The 15,857-nt window shown below is 43.8% G+C and overlaps 1 protein-coding gene across 2 annotated transcripts in view; it reads right to left on the bottom strand.

Annotated features, from left to right (window-relative positions):
- Positions 1-134: 134 nt before the first annotated feature.
- JAK1 (Janus kinase 1) overlaps positions 135-15,857 on the bottom strand; it is a 65,945-nt gene continuing 50,222 nt past the window's right edge. For both annotated transcript variants that reach the window (XM_069861859.1, XM_069861860.1), the window contains exons 11-25: positions 15,104-15,290; positions 13,013-13,119; positions 11,602-11,748; positions 10,744-10,831; positions 10,078-10,205; positions 9,402-9,537; positions 8,372-8,523; positions 7,095-7,245; positions 6,271-6,365; positions 5,903-6,095; positions 5,165-5,289; positions 4,230-4,402; positions 3,668-3,785; positions 2,823-2,933; positions 135-1,832 (exon numbers count right to left, since the gene is read on the bottom strand). In XM_069861859.1, the coding sequence (XP_069717960.1) occupies positions 1,731-1,832; positions 2,823-2,933; positions 3,668-3,785; positions 4,230-4,402; positions 5,165-5,289; positions 5,903-6,095; positions 6,271-6,365; positions 7,095-7,245; positions 8,372-8,523; positions 9,402-9,537; positions 10,078-10,205; positions 10,744-10,831; positions 11,602-11,748; positions 13,013-13,119; positions 15,104-15,290 (2,013 nt within the window). In that variant the 3' untranslated portion in view covers positions 135-1,730. The remainder of the gene's footprint in view (positions 1,833-2,822; positions 2,934-3,667; positions 3,786-4,229; positions 4,403-5,164; positions 5,290-5,902; positions 6,096-6,270; positions 6,366-7,094; positions 7,246-8,371; positions 8,524-9,401; positions 9,538-10,077; positions 10,206-10,743; positions 10,832-11,601; positions 11,749-13,012; positions 13,120-15,103; positions 15,291-15,857) is intronic.

Consider the following 15,857-nt stretch of genomic DNA (forward strand, 5'->3'; position numbering starts at 1 on the left):
GACAGCTCCAGGCCACCTTTAATGTCATTATAGAATGTAGGGGGAGGTTTTGGAGACACTGCTCTGATCACCCTCCCTACAGGAGTGACATCTCAGAGTCTGCCTCTGTTTAATTTATGATTTAAAAAGATACACAGGTGGAAAAAAAATCTTTATTAGATTTGTGTCAAGAATAACAAAGTGCTTACAGATTTAAATCGAGTTCATAAGTGACGTACACAAAAAACAGGTAATACTGTAAAAATAAACCTCACTTTGTTGCAGCTCATAATTACACTTTTATTATATAGCAAGAGAGAAATATTTAAAGACATCTTTCTGTTACTGCCAGAACTGAGGAGCTCCTCAAAGCATTTTCAAAAATCCAGGTGTGGTGGGACAGAACGCTGCCCCGTCTAGCCTTGAGCCCGGGTCAGCCCAGGTTTCCAGTGAAACCACAAGTTCCTTGGAGCCTGACAGGTTTTCCAGACGGGAGGAGGTGCCTCCTCTGCCCCGCTGCCAGTTTAAATGTTCAGCCTGGTCCTGACAACAACAGATGTGGGCCTGGTGCGGCCCCAGCCCCCTCAGCTAACTGGATACTGTGGAACCGCTCGGGTCCATCACTCACATGAAATAAAGGGCAGCGCTGCTACGTAAAGACTCGTCACCTGAAGCCAAACGAACGGCTCTATGGATCTGCTAAAATGCATTAATGTGCCGGCCAAAGAAGCCACTGCACAAGTGCACAAGCACAACGTGTTGCTCCGATGACGGTGCTGGCACTGAGAAGCCTGTTTGGTGTGACTGAGGTGCTGGTCTCCTCTCCCGGGGACACTGCCCTGGCTGCTCCGTTCTTGCCTTTAGCTCCTTACTCCTCTGTACGTGGATTCATTTTCTTTTCTATCCCTGGCGCGTGTAGCTCAGCTCCCCTGCCTGTTCCACCAGGCTGTAGCTCGCGTGCAGTATGAGCTGAAAGGCCCTGCGCTCACACATTGAACTGCGACAGCAGCGGTAGAAGCAGCAGCAGCAGAGGTGAAACAGGAGGGGAGGACGAGCCAGGAAACACAAACCCAGTTCTCCAGAAACTGGATCTCTCAATGAAATGCGTAACTACACGCTGGTCCAAGCCTTTTTGGTTTGTGGGTATTTTTGAGCTTGACAGCCAAGCAAATTTTTTTATGCTACATGTAAGAACCTGGGGAAAAGGAGCCGATTATTTTGTCTTCTCCAGATTTTTAGGCCAGAATTGCTGTTACATCACTAAAATTTAAGTGCCCATGAAGGATGCTTGTCAGCCAAACTTTTTTAAGGCTGATTTTTTTTCCTTTAAATCTCTTCAGAACCCCATCAAAATTCTTAACTGACTATCCAGTCCTCTCATGTCCACTTGTTCAGGTATTTGAGGAACAAGCACACACAGCACTGAGCGCTGCAGCCTTTTTTGACACCGCACTCTCGGTTCACAGCCATTGGGGCCGCTCAGACTGAGGCAAGACCAGAATCGGATAAAGGTAAAACTGCCTTGCAATAACAGCAGGGAGAGGACGTGAAGCTATTGTTTCTGCCATACTTTTTAATTAATTTGATCCAACTGTTGACTAAAATTAAAAAGGAAAACTGTTGGAAAAAGAATCCTTTAAACACATTAGCACAGTCAGAGTATAAATTACAGCAGTTAAAAAAAACCGAAAGATCTCGGGCATTTATAGTTTGACAGACATTAAACATACTGACAGTATAAAAAAAATGAATTACATTTTACTCATAATTGTTTCAAAGCCTTGAATCAGATTGTGAAAGGTCGTTCGTTCATCATGCTTGAATATCCAGCACTTCCTCATCAGCTGGTCCACCTAACAACAACAAAAGAGATGTTTTTAAAGGATGTAACTTTTCAGTAAATACAATGAAGCAGTTTATCACTGCTCTGCAAAGAACGCAGATGGAAACGCGCCGCAGCCATTGATCAGAACCAGCGAGTGCCTGTTCCCTGTGGGGTTTTTGTTTAAGCAAGGTGTAAGTTTTCCTGACAGCACAAACAGCTGATGCAGTAGCAGTGCAGACAGCTTAGAGCAACAACAACTTCCTCGCTGTCACGAGAGTGCATTTTCCCGACCCCACGGCTGCGCACTGCACTGATGGATCAGCAGTGAGCCCCTGCTGGCTCAGGCCAGGCCCCCCTAGCCTGCTGCCCTCCCCTCAAAACACCGTCCTGGTTCAGGCACTAGGAGCCTGGGACAGACTGGGACAGGCAGCTCGTCCCAGCTCAACTCCTGCCTTCCAATGCAGAGACCTCCAACTCCACAGTGCAGGGCTCGTGTCCCACACAGGCCACTTGCCTCCCTGTCCTCGCAATGTCCACACGCAGACAGGAACACCCTGTCCCTCACCTCCCCACAGCCCCTCCAGCTCTGGCCGCGGCTGTGGGTCTGCAGCCCATCCCGGGGCAGCCTGGCTGCCTCCTGGCTCCTCCAAGGGCAGGATAAGGCAGGCTGGTGCATCGGGGGCTGCTAACCAACACCCTGATGAGGTGCTTCTCAGTCTGGGTTGCTGCACACCTAGCAACTCCATATTTAACAAATTGCAATGATTCTGTGTGAGTTTTACCTGGATGCAGATACTAAAGCAAAATTCTTAACCCCATCTGAAGGGATGTCACAAACTTGGGAATGTCAATGTCTAAAAGCATTTTAAAACAATGCGTAAAAAAACTTGGAAATGCCTTTCTAATCGCAAACCTGAAGGCTTTCCTACCATTGCCAGTCATGAGCGTGTGGGGCTTTCGCCGCTAATTTAGTGTTAAAGGAAGGGCACTGTTACAAAGGCATAGGAGCATCCATTACCTCCTCTGGGCAGTTGGGTGGACGTGGCAAACGCTTTTTTTCTTGCAAGACGTGCACCAGCCGTGCTACTGTCATCTGTCCCTGTGTGGGGCCGATCATCTTAAGGAACTCCTGTAAAAAGAGCATCAGGCATCAGCTGTGCATCCTCATACCCTGCAGTTCTGGTTTGACATTAGGATGATGTTTCCAACTCCAAATGAAAACGAAGAGCAGATACTTACAGTACAGATACCAGGCACCATACGCTCCCGTCAGAGAACAGACGGTAGTATTTATAAATACAGCTTCCTCATGCAGTCATAGGATCACAGAATGGTTTGGGTTGGAAGGGACGTTAAAGATCAGTTTCAACCCCCCTGCCATGCGCCCATGCGCATGGACACCTTCCACTTGATCAGGTTGCTTGAAGCCTCATACGGTTCAACCCTGAAAACCTCCAGAGATGAGGCATCCACAACTTCTCTGGGCACCCTATGTTTCACCACCCTCACAGTAACAGATTTCTTCCTAATACCTAATCTAAATCTCACCTTTTTCAGCGTAAATCCGTTCCCCCTTGTCCTATCCCTGCACTCCCTGATAAAGAGCCCCTCCCCAGCTCTCCCGTAGGCCCCTTTAAGATCTGCAAGGCTGCTGTAAGGTCTCCATAAAGCCTTCTCTCACCTAGGCTGAACAAGCTCAAGTCACCACAACTGATAGCTGTACAGGGGTATTTGGTGAAAGACAAACCCGAGGGTTGTTTTCCTAAGAGATTCACTCGTTATTTCCAAAATAATAAAAACATTTTAAGATAAAGGTATTTGATTTGTGCAGTTTTAGCAGCAAATCCTTTCCCAACCACTTACTGCCATGGGACTGGACTCAGAATCACAGTAGGTAAGCAGCTCGTACAGCGTCACCCCAAACGACCAGACATCCGAGGCAATATAAAATTTACTTTGCAGCAAGCACTCTGGAGCATACCTGTGGACAAAACACAACAGCATTCAATTATCCAGAGCCACAGAGTTTGACTCCTGCATGCACAACCCATTTAAAGTAAGTAAACTAAAGAGGCACGTTCTGCATTTGTGGACTCCTTGTACATAAATTCAAGCGCTCAGAGAGCTTGGGATGTCACACAAGTAGTAAATAAGACGCAACTGTTACAGTGCACTAAAGGAGACCAAAACCAAAAACAAGACCGTGGGAAAACAGATCATTGAGTGCAGGAGGAAATAAACAGCATGAGAGTAAGTAAGGACAGTCTACCAGGTGCCTTTCCCTTGCTCTGATGTCTTATCTTTATTCAGGCCTCTTATCAAAACAGGAAAAATCTTCAGGATGTCTAAAAGCCTAACGGTACAGAAGGAAACAACTTACTCCACTGCACAGTCTGGTTACAGAAAAGAAGTTGCAAGTTCCTACCAAAACACCGGGCTGTCAAGGTCGTCTTTGACGGTGTAGTACTCCTTATTGGTCTCAATCGCTTTGGTGAGACCAAAGTCTCCAATTTTCACTCTGTTCTCACTTTCAACAAGGACGTTTCTTGCTGCTAAGTCACGGTGCACGTACTGACGGGAGCCCAGATAGTCCATTCCCTAAAAGAGAAGAAGGTCTTTTATGCTAGTTTCTCTAACAGTGAAGTTACTGCTTTTCTCCAACTTCCCCTTCAAACGCTCCTTTGTTTGTGTGGCAGTGCCCTAGCAAGGATTCCCAGACAGGTTCTCCATCTATTGGCACTTTCCAGGGTCCTTTTTCCTGACACCTGAGTCTTGGCCTTTGGGTTCCTCATCTGTTGAGACTGCTGTTTCTGCTTTGTGCTTTTTAGTTCTTAGCAGAGCAGCCGCTCTCTTCAGACCCTTCTCTCCACAGCACTGCCCCTGTGTGTGCTGCTAAAGCTGATAGCCTGGCTCCACGCTTCACAGAACCACCTGGTCCACCACAATCACAAATCCACAGTCTCTTGCAGAAAGCACATGGCCTCGCGTGGCCTGACTGCACTCTGCACTCTTGTCTTCGTCGCTTTAGCCTTGCACAACGCTCCTTCCCTCGTGCCAGCACACCCTTTCCTAAATGCACTCCTCCCTCCCAATACTTGGAATTCTGCACTAGGAACAACTTATTTTCATAGTACGCTTTTATGCAAGGGAACCTGGTAATTATTCCCTTGCTGATCTTTGTGCCAGTAGCACCTGCAGCATGGGAGACACTGCTTTACGATTCAGGTCCCTGGGGACAAAGGGAAGAGAATGGTTTTGTCCCTAAACCCAGTCCCTTCTCCCCTCCACCCCACTCTATTAAATTAAATATTAAACTAATGAAACAGAAGAGTTGCAGCAAGGCTCTGGTGCCAGGCTCACCTTGCAGATCTGAACCGCGTATCTGAGAAGCTGTTTGAGATTGATTTTGTTCTTGTTCCGTGGGAGATACTCCTTTAGGCTTCCAGAAGGAAGAAATTCCATGATGAGTTTAATCCCACTTCCTCCTAAAAACAGAGCATGTGTTTAATTTGCAGACACTTGGCCCTTCTCATTAACACCAAGAACTTCTGTCTAAGCCCACAGCCCCGGCGGTATTGGTAATGACACTGCATGACCATGGTCAGACCACAGGCTGACTCCTGCTATCAGTCCCTGGACCAATCCAGAGGAGAATCTGTTCCAGGCAGCACAGTTATACTGAACTGCAAGGTCTTAAAGTTTTTAAATACTGGCTAGAACAATCACCACTGCAAATGTAAATATATAAGGCAATAGTTTTTTCTATCAATGATAACATATGCTTCCAATAACAACCTCTGGGTTTTATGGGGTTGGGCCAGCTGCTTCTGGAACACAGATGCCACCACCCTGCCCAGGGCTCATTTTTTTAACAAATATGGTGAGAACAGCAACCACGTTGCTCACATCCAAGTCAGCTAAGCACAAACATGGGCAGGAGGAGGACTTCAGAGATAAATTGCTGCTTCCTCCATGAAGAAAGAGATAGGAATCCTTAAGATTGAATTAAGACTCTCTTGCTTTTTAAAATGCTTCATTTTTTAAGGAAATCTCTGACACTTCTAGTGTATACTTGTAATATTCTACATGAAGATTTACCATCTTCTGTGCAAATTCCTTTATATTTGACAATGTTCTCATGATAAAGACTCCTCAAGATTTCTATTTCCTTCTTGAGATCAGCGATGTGATTCCCTCCGCTCTCTGGCTTTAGAGATTTAACCGCCACTTGCTCCCCTGTATTGTCACCTTCTGGGTCATATCTGCAGAGTTCAACCTTGCCAAAGTGGCCCTGATTGTAAGAGAAAAGACAGCATTATTTAACACAAAACTCAGTGTCCTGATGCACTGTTTTAGGCATTTACAATCCACATCTTCCTGCTGGGACACAGAAAGCACACACTGACAGCTGTGTACACAAACACCCCAAACACCTACCCATGTTCTGTATCTGACGCTGCTCTTACCTCTCCCAAATCACGTATTCTTTTCAAAAATCGTTTTTCAAAGAGCGTGGGATCGACCTCTGCAACAGGCTTCTTCTCTGAGACAATATCAGGATCTGGGAGTGGGAAAAAAGCCCCAGGTCAGACAGATTCCTGTAAGGATATCTTGATCTGGACACTTTAAAGGCATCCTTGCTCCCTTCCAAGCTGCTGCTGCTAATGCATTTATATACCTACTTTTCTCATTTAATTCCTGCCTACTTTGACAGGGAATTCCTTCCACTTGTAGGTGACAGTCTATCACTTACTGATCTTCCTCCCTCACTTTGCTCCCCAGGTTGCTCACTGGATCTTCTTCCAGTCTCTGACTCAGATTTCTCTTGGTATTACTTCCCACCATGTGGCAGTTATTCAGTTTCTATGATTATTATGAGGAACAGGACGTCAGGTTCTGCCCTTGACTGAGTCTGTAAGTTACTGCGTAGAAATGTCAGCATAAGGTGAACCAGGAACCAGAGTTATCCATCTTAATGCTCTGATCTGGAGTCTTGTGGGAATCGCACAGAATTGTCTTAAAACTAACTGAAGCTGTTGTATGAAACATGGACCATGAAATGAACTGGCGGTAACACCGACCTAAGCCAGACATTCAGTACAAATAAAACACTCGCATCCTATTTGCACTCATCTGTGGAAAGGGCTATTGCCACTGCTGTAAGGACACGGCATGCTCCTGTCAGCACCACAGCACCCACAGCAGAATGCTGCTGTAGGGCATCCACCTTAGCCAAACAAACCAGCCTTTCTTACTCCCCCTCCAGCCGACAGGCGAACACAGGCCTTACTTTGTTCCTCCAGTTTGTTGATGTCTCTCATGATGGCTCTGAAGAAGGGTCTCTGGTGGGGGTCGTAGTTCATGCACTCTTTCATCAGGTCAGCCAGCTCCTTGCACGATGGTGTTGCCAACACAAAATGTCCCTCGTAGAACCTCTCCTTCTGTAAGGTGCAAATGGAAACACCTGCATGAATTTTAGCTTTTCACTTTAAAAACCCATTAATGACTATTAGATCCTTAGCTCATTATGAACTCTCCCTTAATTTTTCCAAAGTAACTCCTTTTCAGCAGTAACTCAACAATCTCCTGCCAGTAGACAGCTATTGTTGTGTGGAATCTGGTGTAGTTTGGAGCAACCATTCATAACACACGAAGTTTTTAAAACATGCCTAAGATTCCACCTCTCAGAAGTTATTTTTCTGTCAGATGCCAGGCTCACCATGTTACTTATGCACCAGGACAACTGGCCAAGTGGAAACACTTGCCAAGGAAACAACACAACACCGGCTGCTCTTCAGAGCCTCTGAGAAGGTACCAGCTTTGGGGCAGGTGGGATGAGGGAGGGCTGGTGCATTTTCTAAGGTCTGCAGAACTCTCTCAGCTGTCTGCTACACGCAGGAAGCAGACTGTAGTCAGGGAAGCAAGTTCCTTTCAGCTACCTCCTGATAAAACAACTTGGGCAGTGACTCAAGTACTCAGTCATTTCCTTCAGATGAGCAGCAGCTGCCTTGCTCCATCGCCTTCCCAACACAGCAAAACTTCAAGAGAGAAAAAGCACGTTTGGAACATGTGCTGAGGGACTCTGGCAGTGGCGAAAAGAAACGGCCAGAGGTAAAGGCAGAACAAGATCTATTACAATATTTTTCAGACTGCAGAGTCAACAATACTGGTGTCCCACAGGAGACAAGTTCTGAGCCAATGTCCAAAAGAAACAAGCAAGAACAGAAGAACCTAACTGCTTTTAAACAGAAACTGAGAAACTTTATCGTCTGGACATCAGTGTGAGAAAAGGATGGGCGTGAGAGCAGCAGTAGTTCTGTTTAATGGTTACTATGCTGAGGTTTGAACATCCCCAGCAAGGTCAGCTTGAAGCAATAATTAGCAATTTTTATAGTAAGGACAAGAATTCCTACTGCAACCTGTGGCAACTTAGATGGATCGTCTCCTTTACAAGTCCACCTGAGGTGGTTTCCCTGTAAGCTGAAAGCAACTTAAATTTAGTACGGAAACTGAGTGCCAAAGAGGATGCACCCAGATGTCAAGCTAAAGTTTATGTAACAGTTGTACCTCTGCTAACGTCTTGTCTTTCAGTGGTATTTCTCCATTGTAGCAGATTTCCCAGAGTGTTGTACCGAAACTCCACTTATCTGCTGCAACGCTTAAATTTTTGGAGTCTTCAACACATTCAGGTGCAATCCAAGGAATTCGCTCAACGCATTCTTAGATAAAACAGAGAATCAATACATTTTGGAGTTAATGTCAAAGCATTAAAAAAACAACCTTCTCTCTTCATTATTCCTGTCTAACAGCTGCTTAACTAAAGTCATAGAATCATAGAATAACCAGGTTGGAAGAGACCCACCAGATCATTGAGTCCAACCATTCCTATCAAACACTAAACCATGTCCCTTAGCACCTTGTCTACTCGTGCATTAAACACCTCCAGAGAAGGTGAAACAACCACCTCCCTGGGCAGCCTGTTCCAGTGCCCAATGACCCATTCTGTGAAAAATTTCTTCCTAATGTCCAGCCTAAATCTCCCCTGGCGGAGCTTGAGGCCATTCCCTTTTGTCCTGTCCCCTGTCACTTGGGAGAAGAGACCAGCACCCTCCTCTCAGGTAGTTGTAGAAAGCAATGAGGTCTCCCCTCAGCCTCCTCTTCTCCAGGCTAAACAACCCCAGCTCTCTCAGCCATTCCTCATAAGGCCTCTTCTCCAGCCCCTTCACCACCTTTGTTGCTTTTCTCTGGACTCGCTCAAGTCAACTAAAGCTGCAGTATTTCTCCAGTTTCAGAATGCAGATTCTCAAATCCCTGCTCTCAGAAGGATGTTTCTATGGGTTTTACAAGCTTGTGCCTTAAGTCATCCAGAAACTGAGATTCCTTCTGTGTTATCTGCCTTGATTTAACATCATTTTTTAAGAGAAATGAGCATAATAAGCACCCACAATCAGAAACACTCCTTTACTTCCATTTAGTTTTCAGATTCATGGAAGCTGATTAATCTACTCTAGAGCCAGTTCTAGCTGGTATAAAAGATATTTCTTCCTTTCCCCTTCCTCACTGCACTGAAGAGAGAAATCAGATTCCGGTACCATACCTTGTCTGGACAGCACAGTTACTGGTATTCCTGGGTCACTCAGCTTTATGAAAGGACCATATTCACTGTCAATTCCCTCTCTTGCCAGTAGGATGTTTTTAGTACACACATTTCCATGTACCAAATCCTTATCCTCCTACAGTAAGGGAGGCAAAGAATAGAGAGTAAAGTGAGCAGTGCTCCGCAAGCACTCTAACATACTTATGGCACAGGGGACCACTGTAAATTACTCCAAGCTGAAATCCAAAAATACAGCTTGGAAGAAATTATCCTAGAGAAAAGCAGGGAAAGGAGGAGTAGGGAAATATACTGTTCACACTGAAATATTTTTTATTTGTAGAGCTGATGCATTTTGTAAAAATGATGGACATTATACTCCTTTTTCACCAAGATCACACTCGCATAAAGGGCAAGCTGTGACAGCTTTCCTAGGCACACAATGGAACCAGTGGCAAATGGAATCACATAGACTGTTTGGCCTGCTGATAAAAAAAGACCTCATCACCAACTCCAAGAGTCTTTCTCCTTAAGTCAACATAATGAATACAAAAAGAACATTGCTGCACCATCCCACTGCCTGAGAAAGGAAATTCATTAGTTACTAGTGCACATGAAACCTCTGTTGCATTAGACTGTGGCAGCTACAGGCAATACCTTTGTCAAGACGACTCCTTACCAGGTAGCTTAGAGCACTTGCAAGTTGCTTGGCAACTTTGAATTTCCAAGGAGTTGTCAGAACTTCACTCTTCCGATGCATGAATAGATCCAGAGGACCAAATTCAACAAACTCTTCAACCATGATATCTACGAAGTCAGGTGCATAAAGTCAGTATTGCAATAACTGTTGTTCACAATAATCGAACAGGTTTTGTCACCATCTGCCCCCCACCAGGCAAGCTGGTTACAATATGTCTTTATCTCACTTTCCTCAAAGCTTATTTCAGTGCTCAGGTCCCAAATTAAAATGCTGAGAGGAGTGGTTTTGTGTAGTAAATGAACAGTAAACTTGGAACAAAGCATTTCAAGGACCACAGGGCAAAGCCTTCCTAGTAAAATAACTTCTGCCAGAAGGCTGGTTTGTATTGACAATACTACTATCACTGGCATTCCAACCTCAAGGAATCATCCTGTAAGGCACTTACACAAAGACAGCATTAGAAAAGAAGACTTGGTTGTAGAAAGGACTGCTGCCTTGCTGTTCCGCTTGTCTGCATTAAAAAAATCAAGAGGCAGCAGCTGCTAAACCCACTTCCCTGTGCCAGCACTGAACTGAATGGCTGCCCTGTCCCTGCCAAGCCTACTGCTCCAGCGTGCTGCCTAGAGAGAGGTTTGCTGAACTCACTTTCTACATCACGGACGCAGACTCCATGGAGGAAGACAATGTGCTTGTGAGACACCTGCCTCATCATGCTCGCTGTTTCAAAGAATGCCTGTTAGAAAGAGAAAGAGATCAGCCATTAAACTGGTGGTCACTGTGGCAGTCAGTCAGGTGTTTAAAGAATACAGAACATCAAGTAACAAAAACAGTTGCAAAAAATCACTGCATTTTCCAGTAACATAAAGGATCAACAATGGCAGGGATGCGCCATCCCACGGTAGTAACGGGGCAGTACAGTGCTGTCAGAGATGGGTTCACTAGGTCATATAAGTGACCAATGCACTTCCCTGCGTCTCAGCATCCCCTGGGGGACGCATTAGCCTCTCTTACAAGATGATTAAGCAAAACACAGATCAAGCAACTTGCCTGTGGCCATATCAACAGCAGAACTGATGAAGGACCCACAGCTCAATGCACAAGGCAGAGGTAATGTTTCATAGGCAGCGGTACCCTCACTGAACACCACAGCTCTCAGCTGACACAGCTGCAGGACCATGGGTATGATGAAGTATTTCATACCACAGAAAGGTCTGGGTCCATTTTCCTTGCGCTTATGGTCTGCATGTGCGCAGGCTGGAAGTGAGCACTGGCAAGCTCCAGCTAGACCAATGCTGCTGCCTGTCTAATGCAACAGGCAACTACCTTACTGAATATCTCAAATATGATTTGACTGCCTAAAATGGTGAGAAATACCTTCAGCATATTTCCATTCCTTTACTATATACACAACCCCTTTTTTCAAGGCTTTACATAGTTAACCACGCACAACACTGTGAGGCCCAATATTTGTACTACAACAGATAAAAAGGAAAAAAAACTTGCCAAAGAAATGTCTCTGTGGCTGGGGTCCAAGACCTTGAGGAGGACTTTAATTTCTTTTTCATTTTGATATCCTTCATTCTCATCACCTTTGTAGCTGAGAATCCCTGAGTAAATCTGTGTTCTCGTCCCTCTTCCAAGATGTTCGCCCTAAGACATAACACACCATATATTTTTCAAACCAGGACAGAAAGCAAACAAGTGTAGATTTAAACAAATATGCAAATCTGCACTCTATTCTGCTTCTCCATGTGGAGAAGGGACTTAACCTTCCACTTGATCTACATACCTGCAGACTTAAAATTATTACATTGAGAATCCAAATGACAGCAAGTTATTCTTCACTTTATTGGCTTCTCTGGCCACACTCATCATTGTAAACTCATTTGATATTAAAGGGCTATTGCATCTCCATTAACATCAAGCAGGTTCAGTGTGATTTAATGTTACTAAAGCAAACATCAAATGAATAAATAACTGGCCTCTTATTTACAATAAGCTGCTATTGAGGCAATCTTTAATGTGTTTCCAAAAGTTAGAGGAAGTAATACTTCAACAGAACGCTTCTTCGTTCAGGAAAGCAATTTCCCCCTAAATAACAGAGGATTCTGCCTTGGAATATTTTTGCAGGAAGCCTGCGTGCTGTCTGTAAATACACCAGTCACAGATTATGTTTCTTGTTTTTCACCTGTCCTCCCCTCTCTGGTACGTTGTTTTAAAACAAAAAAACCCCATAACTTTGTATTTAACTGAAAAAGGTAATTGTACAGTTTAAGAGCTCAGGTACTTTCAAAATATGAAATGCGATTTGCGTATTCAAACCACTGCGTGGTTTTTTGAAGTTTATTCAGGTTACATGCATCACTAACTGCAAACATCCATCAGAAAATTTGTGGAAATGCAGGTGCTAAATCAGCCTGGGACACAACATTTTGAACTGCAAGACTCTTCAGAGCTTTTGAAAATGTCACCCCCTTTTTTTTTTTACCATAGGATATTACCTTGAACCTCAACTTGTCTGTTTCTCTGGTATACCAGGCTTTAAAAGACAGAGCCACATTTAGCTCTAACCAGCTGGGAAAAGCAGCTCTTAAGACTTTCACAATGTTTTTAAGAATAACCTTAGAAGCACCTGTTTCCACAGACAGTAGAAAAGCGCTCAAATATCAATTTGATTTCTGGTGAAAAGCATTACTTCCAAGTTTCTCTTCTTTTTCCACATAAGGACATATAAACATTTAGATTCTGCAATGAGAGGCTTTAATACAAATAAAGATTCGAATGAAGCTCTGTTGAGAAGAAATGGGAGTGGAAGAACCAGTCAGAATGTGGTGAATTTATATTACTTGACTAGGTTCGGTGAACTGCCACACTTCTTTGGTTGCAAGAGAAACACAGTTAAGCAGCTACTTACCTGCATGATTTCTTCCTTGAGGATTCGATGGAAACTCAGCTGCCCTAAGTGATTAACAGGCTGCCATTCCTGTGCCTTCTTGGTTGCAACTAGCAAGTTGGAGATTTCTGGAAGGCAGGAAGCGAAAATACTCTTTAAGACTTTTTGAATATAACTGCACACACTGACCTTTCTCAGTCAATAACTTCATTGTTTATGCTCACTGCAAGGTAAATCCCCAAATGAATGAAGAAGAATGATAAAAGAACAAACTTTGACTTAACTTCTGTCAAGTAACTTCTGTTCTATCATTCAACAGAGAATTCACCAAAATAGAGCTTTATATTTTATATTATATATAAAACCTTAATATCAGCCATTCTGAGGCTGATATTAAGAAACAGTTGGTGTTTACTGCCAAGAAATACCCAGGTCTGAAAGAGGCAATACCTCTGCTGTACTTGAAGTAAAATAACACACAGTCCCTTCTGCCAAGAGGTACATCTCCTCTCCAGAGTGTGGATGGGTATGAGTTAGCTGGAGCCTCATTTCCTTTCTTGACCTCCCTGAAATTCATTGAGCTCTGGAAACACTAACAGTCTGTTTCTAGAGCACCAAAGTTAAATTGGGGAATGGGAAATGAACAAAAGGAAAAGACTCAAAAGCCCATTGCTTCCTTCTCCCCGCTTCTGGTCAAGGAGAGGCATAGTTAGATCCTAAAGCCCTGCACATCAACTCTGTCTTTCTGTGTTTGACAGCAGGCATTATTTACTATGATACAATTATTTTCGAGGTCTGCGTGCATCTGGCCTTCCCATTACTGGGAGTATAACAAGTATATCACACCTAAACCACGCTCTAGCACTCTGAAACAATCGGTAACAAAACATCCACTGGCAAAACTGCTTTATTTCTGCATTCCCTAAACTTCTTTGTGAATAAACAGACATTGCAGATTCAAAAAGAAAAAAACCCAAGGAACACAGAACAGGGACTGGCACAGATAATGCACTGGATCCCACTGTAACTAATGCCAATGAAAAGCTAAAGTGGGCAGTCAACTCCTTGACCCATTTTATTTTATTTCAAGTACAGCTGTCAAAATGCAATAAAAATGTCAAAATATTTAATCTCTCCATACTCTAGGCAACTACCAATAATCTTCAAAAGCACTGATAAGCTTAGTGGCTTTCTACAGCGTACATTCCTCTGAAACCATCAGAACAAGCAGGTAATTAATGTAGCTCAGTTATAGCCCTTATTCTAATAGGAAATCATTATCTGATCAACACAATCATGCTACTGTATTTCCTCTTCCATACAAAATTCAGCTGTAAGGCACTTGTAGTTTATAGCAAACAATCTTAGTAAGTAGTGGCACAAACAGCATAACAAATGCACAATTGTCCTCAGCTCTCTAAAATCTGACTTCACAGATGGTTCTACTGAGTCCATGGCTGCTCTGGTTGCCAAGTCACAGACACAGCCTTCCCTGCTATTTCATCTAAATTAACAGAGTAAACAGCTCGTAATGAGACCAGGCTTCAAACTAGGAGCTGCCTCACAACTACTGCAGGTTGCAATCCTCCTTTGCTAGAGGAACGCGTTGTGATGCACGGCAGCACTGCCTGGTCAACATGACTCAGAGGAGAAAAGGAAGAACCTTATATGGTCCCCTCTCTGCAGCAGTGTTTCAGCCCATGACTCTGAGTCAGCTACGACGTTTGCTTTTTAAACAACTCTAGAGTTCCACCACTGCCATCAATACTGCAGGGCCAGCTGTTTAGGTGCAAAAAACAGAACTTGTCTCACTGTCATTTGAAAAGTTCACACAAATAAGGCTCATGAGAAGAACGAGGCTCTGAGCATCCTGTGCTGAGCTTGCAACACCGAAAGGAAACCCCCAAAATTTTGTTCACAGTGCTTGCTTTTGCTTTTTGGCAAGATTCCTCGTCCACAGAGAAGGAAGAAATCTTACATATAACTTTTTAAGTGACAAGAGCTTCACACAAGAATAGAGAACAAATAAAAGACACTAGGAATGTTCCCTATTTTTGGAGTTTGTTTCCTTTCAACAACAAGGTTTTTTGCCTCTCTTAAAGGACAGACTACCTCTTGGCCTTGGCTGGCAGCATCTCTTCAGTGTGAAGCTTATGTTGTCTGTTCGAAGTATTTGTCCTTTAAGATGATCCATCAGCTCTTTCAAGGATGAGAAAGAATTGTTTGAACCATGTAGGAAATATCCACCTTTCTTCACCTCAATCTGGAAGTTCTTGTACTTGACTGAATTATTTATCTTCTGTCATTAGCAGGGAGGGGAGGAAAAAAAGAAAGCAAAATATAATCATTAAAGTGAACAAATGTTTTAAAGCCATAAAAGCCCCTCAAAAGCCTTCGAAATTACATATAGGACCAGTTAATCACTTGCTCCTAACCTAGGGTCCTCTAATGAAATTCTGATGAAGTAGAAGGCAGCCCTAAAATTCCTGTAACCTGTAGTCCCAGGAAGCCTCATAACAACAAAGTGGAAGAAGAGCAACACGGATGTGCAATCATCTAAGAAGTCCAGTTATGGCTTTTGTGTTTGCAGAGACTGAGGGTGTGCAGAAGCCCTGACTCTTCAGAAGGAACTTTCTCTTTGCTTGGTCAAGAATTGCAGAATCCGGACCATGGTTTCAAAACCTCAGCTTAAAAATAGCAAAAATCCCTTTCACAATCCAGATTGTTCAACAAGTGAAACAAGACTTCTGGCTGTTGGTCAAACCTTCCGGTCACATTCAAATGTAATCAGGAAGAATGACTGAACTTTCGTACGCATCTGTCCCAAGCCCATGCCCTTTCAAGCTCAACCCTCTTCTCCCACTTC

Source organism: Phaenicophaeus curvirostris, chromosome 8 (genome assembly GCF_032191515.1).
Source record: "Phaenicophaeus curvirostris isolate KB17595 chromosome 8, BPBGC_Pcur_1.0, whole genome shotgun sequence".
Taxonomy (NCBI): Eukaryota; Metazoa; Chordata; class Aves; order Cuculiformes; family Cuculidae; genus Phaenicophaeus; species Phaenicophaeus curvirostris.